We start from the raw sequence: 13,566 nt of genomic DNA, 5'->3' as shown, positions 1-13,566 counted from the left end.
TATTCATGATGGTCTATTCCGTGGATCAAGCAAAAACATGGAGAGGAGTTCCAAATAACTGGCCACTTTATTTTCTACCAAGTACTTACTGAATGAGAATTCTGAGTGACTCAGCAGTAAAGAAACTGCCTGGGATGCAAGAAACACAGGTTTTACTCCTGGGTCAGGAAGATCTCCTGAAGAAGGAACTGGCAACCCACTCCAGTATTCTTGCCTGTGAAATCCCATGGACAGAGGAGCCTGGTGAGCTATAGTCCACAAAAGAATCAGACACAACTGAGCAACTAAACAACCACAAATTATTGAACACAGACTGTGTGACAGACATTGGACTAGGCATTCATTATTCAAAGATGGAAAGATACCCTATTTCCGACCTCAAACAGCTCAGTCTAGTAAGAGGAGAGACATATGAAACCACATATCTAGCACTTGGATCTGGTTTCTAAATTCCATTCTCCAATAAAAGAAACCAAGGCTCCATGGAGATCAGGCCTGGAGCAGGGAAAGAACAAGATGAGTCAAGAACATCTTCTTGTGCCAAAAAGTAAAACATATTCAAAGAGTGATGGGAACAGGTCAAAAGGACACAGATACCAGCCTGAAAGTGCTCCACTGGTGAAATCTGAGACAATTTGTATACCAAAATATGTGATAGTTCAGTTCAGTCTGGTTGCTCAGTCGTGTCTGACTCTGCGACCGCATGGACTGCAGCACACCAGGCTTCCCTGTCCATCACCAACTCCTGGAGCTGGCTCAAACTCATGTCCATCGAGTCAATGATGCCATCCAACCATCTCATCCTCTGTCTTACCCTTCTCCTCCTGCCTTCAATCTTTCCCAACATCAGGGTCTTTTCCAATGAGTCAGTTCTTCACATCAGGTGGCCAAAGTATTAGAGATTCAGCTTCAGCATCAGTCCTTCAAGTGAATATTCAGGACTGACTTCCTTTAGGATGGACTGATTGGATCTCTTTGCAGTTCAAGGGACTCTCAAGAGTCTTCTCCAACAACACAGTTCAAAAGCATCAATTCTTCAGCGCTTAGCTTTCTTTATGGCCCAACTTTCACATCTATATATGACTACTAGAAAAACCACAGCTTTGACTAGAGGGACCTTGTCTCTGCTTTTTAATAGGCTGTCTAGGTTGGTCAGAGCTTTTCTTCCAAGGAGCAAGCATCTTTTAATTTCAAGGCTGCGGTCACCATCTTCAGTGATTTTGGAGCCCCCCAAAATAAAGTCTGCTACTGTTTCCATTGTTTCCCCATCTATTTGCCATGGAGTGATGGGACCGGATGTCATGATCTTAGTTTTCTGAATGTTGAGTTTTTAGCCAGCCTTTCACTCTACTGTTTTACTTTCATCAAGAGGTTCTTTGGTTCTTCTTAGCTTTTTGCCATAAAGGTGGTGTCATCTGCATATCTCAGATTATTGATATTTCTCCCAGCAATCTTGATTCCAGCTTGTTTCATCCAGTCTGGTATTTCACATACTGTACCCTATATATAAGCTAAATAAGCAAGGTGACAATATACAGCCTTGACATACTCCTTTTCCAATTTGGAACCAGTCTATTGTTTCATGTCCAGTTCTTACTGTTGCTTCCTGACCTGCTTACAGATTTCTCAGGAGGCAAGTCAGGTGGCCTGGTATTCCCATCTCTTTCAGAATTTTCCACAGATTGTTGTGATCCCCACCGTCAAAGGCTTTGGCATAGTCAATAAAGTAGAAGTAGTTGTTTTTCTGGAACTCTCTTGCTTTTTGATGATCCAGCGGATGTTGGCAATTTGGTCTCTGGTTCCTCTGCTCTTTCTAAATCCAGCTTGAACACCTGGAAGTTCACAGTTCACATACTGTTGAAGCCTGGATTGGAGAATTTTGAGCATTGCTTTGCTAGCGTGTGAGATGAGTGCAACTGTGTGATAGTTTGAACATTCTTTGGCATTGCCCTTCTTTGGGACTAGAATGAAAACTGACCTTTTCCAGTCCTGTGGCCACTGCTGAGTTTTCCAAATTTGCTGGCATATTGAGTACAGCACTTTCACAGCATCATCTTTTAGGATTTGAAATAGCTCAACTGGAACACCATCACCTCCACTAGCTTTGTTTGTAGTGATGCTTCCTAAGGCCCACTTGACTTCATACTCCAGGATGTCTGGCTCTAGGTGAGTGACCACACCATCATGATTATCTGGGTCATGAAGATCTTTTTTGTACATTTTTTCTGTGTATCCTTGCCACCTTTTCTTCATATCAAAGAAATCATGATATACCAAAATAAATCATGATAGTTACAAATCAGTGAATACTGCATAAAGTAGGAATATAGAGTCCAAACAGATAAAAATAAATAAATTCAAAGTTTAATAAGTAAGAGTATTTTCATAAATCTCAAAGTACTCTACTACCAAGTTCTTATTAATTATGAAAGGACAGAGAACAATTACACAATGGAGATATCTAGTAGACACTATCATAAGTCATCATGTTCCAACGTGTTGACAATAAACTTTCAACACGGTTTGGGGAAAAAGTTCTTTTTATCTTCCTTGCAGCTTTTCTGTAATTCTGATATTGCTTAAAAGTAAAAGACATTTAGACAATAAAGAATTCCATACTAACCCACTGGAATAATTAACACATTATCACATTAAATGCCCAGAGTGGGTTCAAGTCTTTCACTCTCGGAGAAAGGCATTCAGCTCATCTGTGGTCAAGAAACATTTATAAGGGTGGGAGATCAGGTAGGGATTTGTGGATAAAGTACCAGTGAGTGGGAACAGATGGTGGTAATAGGTAATGGGATTTAGGCATTTGGAGTTTGTAATGAACTCACTCAATTGCCCAAACACAGTAAAGAGAACCTCTAACAGAAAAAGCCAAGGGCTACAGTGAGGGGAATCCAGATTTTTCTACCACCTGATTACTGTTTCAATACGTAAGTCACTTGAATAAGTCACTTCACTCATCTTACTCTTGGATTCCCATTTGTAAAATGAAGACACTGAACTAGGTGACTGTGGTTTCATATTTTTATAATCATAGTCAAAATACTGATGTAAGAGGCATTTTATTTTGGGAGTTAATAGTATAAATTATTCTCTGGCGTGTTGCAGTTCATGAGGTTGCAAAGAGTAGGACATGACTTAGTGACTGAACAACAATTCTCATATGATAAGGCTAAAAGGCTGGTGCTTCCTACATAATTAGATGATAGTTTAAATAGTAGAAAGCTAAATGCAGATGCTACTTTTTAATTGTAACATAATTTCATAAGACTCATAAGGCAATGAGACTTTGTAAAAACATAGTTTTTGTAGGTATTCAGAACTAGTTTAAAATCTTAATTCTGCCCAAATTATACAGCCTTCTAATCCAGCCCACATACAACCGCCAGAATTATCTGAAACAGATCTTATAATGTTATGTCTCTGTTAATGACAAAATAAGTTCTAAACTCTAGCATGACAGTCAATGATTCACAATTCGGTTCCATTCTTCTTTCTCTTCTCATGTTCTACACAATCTTGTATTTAGCGTAAGATTTCGCAAATAAGACCCCAGAATACCACTGTGCTGAGGGATATTAAGAGATATCCAATGAAAAGAAAAAAAAGAGTTCTATGGTCAAATAAATCCTCCTCAAATGTCATTTCCTATGTGAAGTCTTCCTAATATCCTTCTATAAAAATTACTTAATCTCTTTTTATTCCCAAAGTACTTCACTTATATTTAACTTTGAGCAGTTTTTTATATTGATAACTAAACTGAGGCTTAAAGTAAAGCACAGTTATCATAAGTTTTATATATTTGGTCTTCACATTCTTCCAAGTTCACTATTGCACAAAAATGTAAATAGTACTTTTCATTCCTTTGAAAAACAGATCTTTCGGATAATAAATTAGATTCCAAAGTAATTAGCTATAGGGACGTATCATAAAAGTAATATGGGTTTTGGGGAAAAAAAGGATCTGGGTTCAATTTCCAGTTCTGCAAGCAGCGAGTTGAACACTGGGCAAATTATTTAACCTTTCTGACTCTCGGTTATCTCATCTATAAAATGAAGATAATCCCAATTCCTAAACAGATTTGCTGATATTTTAATAAGATAATGAGTGAGTCAATCTATATAAACTATATGAAAGAATATATAATATTTAGCACAATATTTAGTAGACACTAAAAAAGTCAGCTTCTTTTCCAGTGTGCTTATATATCCTTCTACTCTAATTTGTAATAAAATGGCACAAACAAAACATGATAGAATAAAAATTTAAAAGTGTTAAAAATCCAAGTTTTTGTTTTTTAAATTGTTTACATAGTGTGTCCTTTCCTGCAAACCTTGAGTGTCAAATTAGAAGGCACAGTACTAAAATACTGATATGCCATGTCTAGAAACAATCTTTAGGAGACATCTACTTTGGCAAGATTTTAAGCAACAGTACTCTTTGAGACATTAGATGAGATCTCATCTGAGATACTCAACTACTGATTGTTCAATTAGCTTCTTTAATAGGGTTAAATTCTTTCTTAAATGTCCATTTAATCTATTCTCATGTATGCTTTTGTTTTTGTTTTCCTGCTTAAGACCTGTTGGTGTTTCTATTCAATGTGACAGCTATGTGATTTGAATATTATCTTTCGCAAGGCCATCAAGTTAAATAAATAGCATTTGGCTCCCTTTCAGATGTCTGGATCATCTTGGACTCAATAAAGTAGAACTGTTATCAGTATATTCTTCCTCAGGGAAGCTAATCTGGTTAGCAAGACAATCATCCTTGTTGTGACAGGTACTTTTAATTCTACTATCACTACTCTAGGGGCTTCCCTTGTAGCTCAGTAGGTAATGAATCTGCCTGCAATGCAGGAGACCTGGGTTTGATTCCTGGGTCAGGAAAATCCCCTGGAGAGGGAAATGGCAACCCACTCCAGGATTCTTGGCTGGAGAATCCCATGGACAGAAGAGCCTAGTGGGCTACAGTCTATGGGGTCGTAAGAGTCAGACACGACTGAGCGAATAAGGAAACACACATCACTACTATCACTACTTCTTCTCTAGCTCAACTCAAATATCTCTTTCAGAAGCTTTCCATGATCATCATAGGCAGAAATTTATGCATGTTGTCTTACACCTTACTAAGTAATTTTAGCATTACACAGTATTATTATGCTTATTGCCTTGTGCTTTGCATTATCTTATATTAATTATTTTTATATAATCTTTATAAAATAGTACATATCCTTGTTTTGAACATTTTACAGATAAAGATATTGGAGAATACAATATTGGAGAGTACAGCAAGAAATTTGTTGATGGATAATAAAATAGCAAGATACTGAGATTCTGAACTTTAAGAAATCAAAGTGGTAAGATATAAAGATTCCAGCCTTAAGTCACAGTTCCTTTAGATTAAACCACATTGCTCTGCTTTCCTTTTTCATTATTTTTAAGATTTTGAAAAATCTTGTCACAAACTCCAAAACAATTTTTCCACTTACAAATTCCAAAGCAATTTTTCTAAGTTTCTACAAATAAAAACATCACACACACAAAAAAATCAACAGTTATACAAAAGAAAAATACTCTAAACTTTGACAATTAGAAGATTCTCAGAATAAGGTCTCTTTTCTTGAAAATGATACTCAGAAGATAATTAGGGATAGGTTTTTTTTTTAAGCCATAAATAGAAAGTATCAATTATAATTACTTAACAGATCAGCATAGGATACTCTAGATCAGACATCCGAGGCTAAATTCTCTTTAAATAAAACTTAACAAAGTAGCAAGGAATACTACTGTATCAAAACAGTGAGCCATTTTCCTTACTATTGCTCTTCTGTACCAAAGAAAGCAATTATTCAGCTACATACAATAAGTATATTTTTTAATTGTATTTTGAGTCATCTCGGTAGATAGACTGTGTCCTTGCCTGCACTAGTACTTCTTTTAGATGTTTATTATAAAATGTATATACTACAAATACATTTTTACAAGTTAATCATCCTGATCAGATAGTGAATTCTGAGACCAACAGCCATGTAGTATATTAATAATAGTTAACATTTACTCTGGACTTCCCTTGTGGCTCAGACAGTAAAGCGTCTGTCTACAATCTGAGAGACTTGGGTTCGATCCCTGGGTTGGGAAGATTCCCTGGAGAAGGAAACGGCAACCCACTCCAGTACTCTTGTCTTCAAAATCCCATGGATGGAGGAGCTTGGTGCAGGCTACTATCCATGGGATCGCAAAGGGTCGGGCACGACTGAGTGACTTCACTTTCTTTTACTTTCTTTACATGCTAGGTTTAAATGCATTATTTCATTTAAACTTAGACAACTTTAGGAGATTATTACACCAACTTTACAGATGCAGTCTATTGAGCTCTATAAGAGCAGAGACCTCATTATTTCACTCACTAGTATATCTCTGCTTTTCTTGGGGAGAGTGGTAAGAACACTGGAGTGGGTTGCCATTCCCTTTTCCAGGAGATCTTCCCAACCCAGGGACTGAACCTGGGTCTCCCATATTGTAGGCAGACGCTTTATGCAGAGTACATCATGAGAAACGCTGGGCTTGAAGAAGCACAAGCTGGAACCAAGATCGCCGGGAGAAATATCAATAACCTCAGATATACAGATGACACCACCCTTATGGCAGAAAGTGAAGAGGAACTAAAAAGCCTCTTGATGAAAGTGAAAGAGGAGACTGAAAAACTTGGCTTAAAGCTCAACATTCAGAAAATGAAGATCATGGCCGCTGGCCCCATCACTTCATGGGAAATAGATGGGGAAACAGTGTCAGACTTTATTTTGGGGGGCTCCAAAATCACTGCAGATGGTGACTGCAGCCATGAAATTAAAAGATGCTTACTCCTTGGAGGAAAAGTTATGACCAACCTAGATAGCATATTCAAAAGCAGAGACATTACTTTGCCAACAAAGGTCTGTCTACTCAAGACTGGTTTTTCCAGTGGTCATGTATGGATGTGAGAGTTGGACTGTGAAGAAGGCTGAGCGCCGAAGAATTGATGCTTTTGAACCATGGTGTTGGAGAATATTCTTGAGAGTCCCTTGGATTGCAAGGAGGTCCAACCAGTCCATCCTAAAGGAGATCAGTCCTGGGTGTTCACTGGAAGGACTGATGCTAAAACTGAAACTCTAATACTTTGGCCACCTGATGTGAAGAGTTAACTCATTGGAAAAGACTCTGATGCTGGGAGGGATTGGGGGCAGGAGGAGAAGGGGACGACAGAGGGTAAGATGGCTGTATGGCATCACCGACTCGAGGGACATGAGTGTGAGTGAACTCCAGGAGCTGGTGATGGACAGGGAGGCCTGGCATGCTGTGATTCATGGGGTCGCAGAGAGTCAGACACAACTGAGCGACTGAACTGAACGGAATTGAGTATATCTCCTGTGCCTAGTACAGCACCTGGTATACTAAAGGTACTTAAAAAAGTGTTTGTTGAATAATAAGGAAACCAAAGCTCAAAAAAGTTAAGTACCTTATACAGTAAGTGGAAAGACTAGCTTGAATTCAGTTATGCCTGACTTTAGATCTTAAGTCTGTGCTCTCCTGCCTCTTTATTTTCAACATCAGGCTCAGAATTTGGTACTTAGAAAGTATACAGCAGACATCTAACAAATAAACGAATGAACGAATCCCTACCTTCAGATTGCTTATCCACTTCATCTAGCATTCCTCTACTTCTTCATTTCCCTATCCTGATTTTTCATCTCTAAGCCTAGATGCAAAGAGCTGACTCTTTTGAAAAGACCCTGATGCTGGGAAAGATTGAGGGCAGGAGGAGAAGCAGACGACAGAGGGTGAGATGGTTGGATGGCATCACCGACTTGATGGACATGGGTTTGGGTGGACTCCGGGAGTTGGTGATGGACAGGCAGGCCTGGCGTGCTGCAGTTCACGGGATCGCAGAGTTGGACACGACTGAGCAACTGAACTGAACTGAAGCCTAGGATATTAGTCATAATTATAAGTTTTCATCCCCCCTATCAGCATACACAGATATCTATTTATCTTCCCTATACACAGAGAAGAAAATATTATTGGAAAAACGCAGGAAATTACAGCATGGAAAGTGACATGAATAGTTTGTACCTTTTATTACAAAACACAGTACCAAATAAGTAAAAACACAAAAGAGAAAACTGAGTGGTCATAAACTTAGAAAAATCAACTCAAATTTTTCAAGTAAGAAGTTTATAAAAACTGAAGTATTCTTCACATAAACTTACTTTATTTTTATACTGTGTTAATAAATATTTCTAATAAAGGGATAAGTACACAATGACATCACTTTAAGTTATAACAAACAGGAAAGTGAGAATGCCCCCTCCCAATAGTATCTATGTTATTTAGTACATCTACTTTCAGCGGGCCTATGGAAAAAACCTAGGCACAATAATGTGGATATGGAATTTATTTCTTTAAAAAACATATTTCAGATGATTATTGTCTAGTTTTAGTTTAAAAGGCTACAGGAACATTTACTTTTTAATATAAACACAAAATATTCTAACAGTATAAGACCTCTAATCCTCCTGGAATATGTGTTTCCTCGCTTATGTATGTATTTCTATCTATCCTGCTTTGTTAAAAGAACAGTGACAAGGAGTCAAACAAATTTAGTTAGAATCCTGGCTCTGCCCCTTAATAACTGTGTAACCATGGGGCAAATTACCTAATATCTCTGAGCTCATTTCCCTTAAAATGTAGACAATAATCCATAATTTTTAGGACTGCTGTGGAGATTAAAGTCTATGTAGTAATGAGCATAGTGACAGGCACATCACACCACTCAATAAACAATAGCTCTCTTTATTAAGGGTCTCATATTCATTTTACTCTAGTTTCTTTCTAGGATGCACATAAGTTACTATTTCTTATACCAAAGTTTCTTACGTTTGTTTCTTTTGATATAAATAACCTCCCAACTCATATATGTTAGACTGAAAATTTCTTGAGTATTTTCCCTATATCTTTTAAAAAAGATAATGTCATAAAAAAGACTGTTTACATGTACATGTGAATAATATGTCCTGTTTTTCTGCGCTTATAAGAGCAATGCTGCACCTGCATAATTGTCTACCAACAGCTAGTAGACCCTCGGCATTGAATGTTCTTGGTATTTCTGTTTTGCTTACACCTCCTATAGGAACTTGTCTGCAATCTGTCTTAAATGCTGTTCTTTCCTAGAGCATCCACCATTTCATTTTCATAAGTTGTATATGCATAAAATATACTAGAAAAGGAAAATACAAAGCAGGTTAAGTAATAAAATGTGTAATAATTTTCAAAAATTACCTGATGGAATATAGGCTCCTTTACCTTAAGGTAAACCTAAAAAAGAAAGAAATAGATGTGAAAGAAGTGCCTTATGAAGGGGGAAGAAAACCTATACCTGCTGCTGCTGCTGTTGCTGCGTCGCTTCAGTCGTGTCCGACTCTGTGCAACCCCATAGACGGCAGCCCACCAGGCTCCGCCGTCCCTGGGATTCTCCAGGCAAGAACACTGGAGTGGGTTGCCATTTCCTTCTCCAATGCATGAAAGTGAAAAGTGAAAGTGAAGTCGCTCAGTCGTTAGCGACCCTGTGGACTTCAGCCTACCAGGCTCCTCCAGCCATGGGATTTTCCAGGCAAGAGTACTGGAGTGGGGTGCCACTGCCTTCTCCAAAACCTATACCTACTACCTTGCAAATCTCATAGGTCTCCAGCTTCCCTCATCTTGCTTCCTAGAACTGACTCCAGCCATGTAAAACCAATCAGATTACGTGGCTTGCCACAAAAGGGCTACTACCTAAGGTGTGTCTGCGCCAGTGCTAGCTTCATCATGTTGTTCTCATTTAGTCGCTAAGTTGTGTCTGACTGTTGCGACCCCAGGAACTGTAGCCTGCCAGGCTCCTCTGTCTATGAGATTTCTCAGGCAAGAATACTGGAGGGGGTTGCCATTTCCTTCTCCAAGGGATCTTTCCGACTCAGGGACTGAACCTATGTCTCCTGCACCTCAGGCAGATTCTTCACTGCTGAGTCACTAGGGAAGCCCGAGCTTCTTCAAGGTAAACTAAATGTTTCACAGCTGTTGTGGATTACTCTGGCCTCTTGGCCTCTCCTTGATGCATGCGCATCAGGGAGAAGCACAGATGCATGAATACTCATCAGAGCTGAAGAGGTTATGCTGACAATCCCTGCAGCAGATCTGTTTCACAATAGCAAGAACACTGGGCTTAGCAGTAAAATTTCAAACTGCCACTTACTTGCTACATGTCTGAGCAAGTCATTTAACCAAAAGACTCATTTTTCCTTATCTGGATAATGGGAATAATAATAGTTAGCAATAATTAGCCAAAATATGTGCAAGTCTCTAGCACATAATGTATGCTAATAAGTGAAAACATTTAAAATAAATTTCTTGTTCATTCTTCTGCTTCCAAACATCTAATGCATTCACTGAGAAACATTTTCAGTTACACAAACTCTAGTTTCAGGCTCCAATGTCATGTGGGTGATTAAGTTCAATGCCCACTTATTACATGCATTTATTGCCCTGTAAGAGTATACCTTTAAAAAGACATGGTAGAGAGGAGTCAAAAGTTAAATCACAAATCTGAAATGACTTCTATCACTTACAAGACAAAGTCCAAATTTCAAAGCCTTCCCATGACATTGCTTTAGCCTTTCTGTTTTGCCTTATTCGTATCTTCCTGTCTCTTTCTCATCCTAGGCTCCAAAAAGTATACTGCTACCCCAAAGAGGCTAGTTTCATGCTTCTGTATCTTTAAACATGCCATGCTTCACTATGTTAGCAAATGCCCCTGCTGGTAAACACTCATCTTTTAAGATTCAGCTCAAATTATACTTCTTTTCTTGAAGTCTTTTCTGAGGTTTTTTTTCTGCTTAGCAGAATTCACCACTCATCCTTCTTTCTACCAGACTGTCAATGTATAAACGTTATGGCATTTATTAGTTTGCTTCTCTCCCCTCCAAGGCAATAATCTTTTTGGCAGAAAGGACCATTTTTATACATCTCTATAGCCTCATTTAGTGTACTGCTGATCTCACAAATTTTATGTAATTTTAAAATTTGCTACAGAACTTCTTATTCCCGGAGGAAGTTCCTGCATTACAAGAGTAGATCATTTCCTTCAAGCAAAGAGAAAGCTTTAATAGTAAGATGTATACAAAATATTTATATATGTATAACTCTAAACTCAATAAGGCAGAATGTTTTTAAATTCCGAAATTTGCTATTTCAAAATACTAATTTCCCTTTACCTAATTTCAGATTCTCACTGCTAGTTAACAGAAGAAATGCAGAAGGGCAAGGCTCTTAAAAGGCTTTTTTTTTTTTTTAAAGGCAAAAGAATTATGGAGTCCTTACTGTGTACCAGGGATTAATTTTTACAACTAATATGAAATGTATGTTTACTACTATTTTCATTTTACGAATGAGGAAATTTCAAGAGGTTAAGTAACCTGCCCAAAGTCCCATAGTTATTAAGTAACAGAGTATTTAGTAGGTCCTTAACCAAGACAAGCAACTTAGAGCATAAGCAGATTTTGTAGGAAAGATAATGAGTAGGTTTGTATCACGGGACAGGGGTAAATAAGTTCAACTTGGAATGTGCTGAGATTGAGGTTCCTGATATTAGTGATATCTGAAGGCTTAAGATGTGGATTTGGTAGTTGTCAGGTTATAGGTAGTACTAGAAATGTGGGAACAAATGAACTGGCACACAGAAGTGATCAGCTATCTCAACCTATTTGGAAAAGTTTAGGCATTAAAATAGTCACAGGAGGCCCTAAAGATTAGAGCCAATTTCTTTTTTAAACAAATAGGAGGTAATATGTTCATCCATGAGAAAAAGTTAATCGTTAATTGCTTTCTATTGCTACTGAATATCTGCCTTTTGACTTTTCCCACTTCCTGTTTTAAAAAAAAAAAACAGGTTTAAAAAAAATTGTTTTAACTTTTTGTAGAGAAATAACACCTAAATAGAAAACAAAGAAGCAATATCTATAAGGGAGTTTCCTTTAGAAATATTTCAGTTTCAACAGCATGAAGCAAACACTAGAAGCAAAATGTACCAAACTCCATAAATGGCAGTTCACATGCTTAATTTGTTAGAAATAAAATATGACTTACCATGGTTACTATTAAACTGAAAAGAACTAAGGTAAAAAGCAGATGGTAGTTTACAGAGTTCTTCATCTTAAAACATTCAAACCTTAAAAAGAAAAAAAAAAGAGAGAAACTTGTTTTAGAATATAAAACTAGGAAAACAAACAATGCTGTTTTGCCATGTGTATGCATGCCCTGGGTATACTGGTGCCCATCATTTCCTTGCAACCACACACTCATCTTAGAAAACCCACACTGCCAACAGCCTTCAACAGGCTGTGGGGATCAGGAGTAGATACCTGATTTCAAATAAGGGAAGAAAGCAGTCATCTTAAGCTCTCCCTTTCTTACAGTACTCATCTGGATACTTTAAATTATCTGCTCTCAACTCTGTCTCACGCAGGTACAGGTGTATCAGGATATTAGTTTTATCAATGCTCACTGTTACTTTTTCTTTCAATATAGTTTTGACAGAAAATATAGATCAACAAACAATGTCAAGAAGAGCACAGACCCTAGTCTTAGTCTTAAGAATAGGTTTCAGAAAACAGTAGCTAGAATTTCCTTGTTCTTCATCTTAGGTTTTCTAAGTGCCCAAATCTGCACTGTCACAGATGGGCTATTTTTCTAGATTGGGGTTCAGTTCAGTCACTCAGTTGTGTCTGACTCTTTGCGACCCCATGAATTGCAGCACGCCAGGCCTCCCTGTCCATCACCAGCTCCTGGAGTTCACTCAAACTCATGTCCATCTAGTCAGTGATGCCATCCAGCCATCTCATCCTCTGTCGTCCCCTTCTCCTCCTGCCCCCAACCCCTTCCAGCATCAGAGTCTTTTCCAATGAGTCAACTCTTCGCACGAGGTGGCCAAAGTACTGGAGTTTCAGCTTTATCATCAGTCCTTCCAAAGAACACCCAGGACTGATCTCCTTTAGAACAGACTGGTTGGATCTCCTTGCAGTCCAAGGGACTCTCAAGAGTCTTCTCCAACACCACAGTTCAAAAGCATCAATTCTTCAGCACTCAGCCTTCTTCACAGTCCAACTCTCACATCCATACATGACCACTGGAAAACCATAGCCTTGACTAGACGGACCTTTGTTGGCAAAGTAATGTCTCTGCTTTTGAATATGCTATCTAGGTTGGTCATAACTTTTCTTCCAAGGAGTAAGCATCTTTTAATTTCATGGCTGCAATCACCATCTGCAGTGATTTTGGAGCCCAGAAAAATAAAGTCTGACACTGTTTCCAGTTTCCCCATCTATTTCCCATGAAGTGATGGGACTGGATCCCATGATCTTCGTTTTCTGAATGTTGAGCTTTAAGCCAACTTTTTCACTCTCCGCTTTCACTTTCATCACTTCTGTGTTTCTCTTCACTTTCTGCCATAAGGGTGGTGTCATCTGCATATCTAAGGTTATTGATATTT

The 13,566-nt window shown here is 38.2% G+C and overlaps 1 protein-coding gene across 1 annotated transcript in view; it reads right to left on the bottom strand.

Annotated features, from left to right (window-relative positions):
- Positions 1-13,566, bottom strand: part of ACER3 (alkaline ceramidase 3) — a 141,918-nt gene that overhangs the window by 41,925 nt on the left and 86,427 nt on the right. The window contains exons 5-6 of the mRNA XM_052653093.1: positions 12,165-12,246; positions 9,327-9,362 (exon numbers count right to left, since the gene is read on the bottom strand). Of these exons, the coding sequence (XP_052509053.1) occupies positions 9,327-9,362; positions 12,165-12,246 (118 nt within the window). The remainder of the gene's footprint in view (positions 1-9,326; positions 9,363-12,164; positions 12,247-13,566) is intronic.

Source organism: Budorcas taxicolor, chromosome 15 (assembly GCF_023091745.1).
Source record: "Budorcas taxicolor isolate Tak-1 chromosome 15, Takin1.1, whole genome shotgun sequence".
Taxonomy (NCBI): domain Eukaryota; kingdom Metazoa; phylum Chordata; class Mammalia; order Artiodactyla; family Bovidae; genus Budorcas; species Budorcas taxicolor.
The sequence above is the reverse complement of the archived record's forward strand: the minus strand, read 5'-3'. Positions and strand labels throughout refer to the sequence as shown.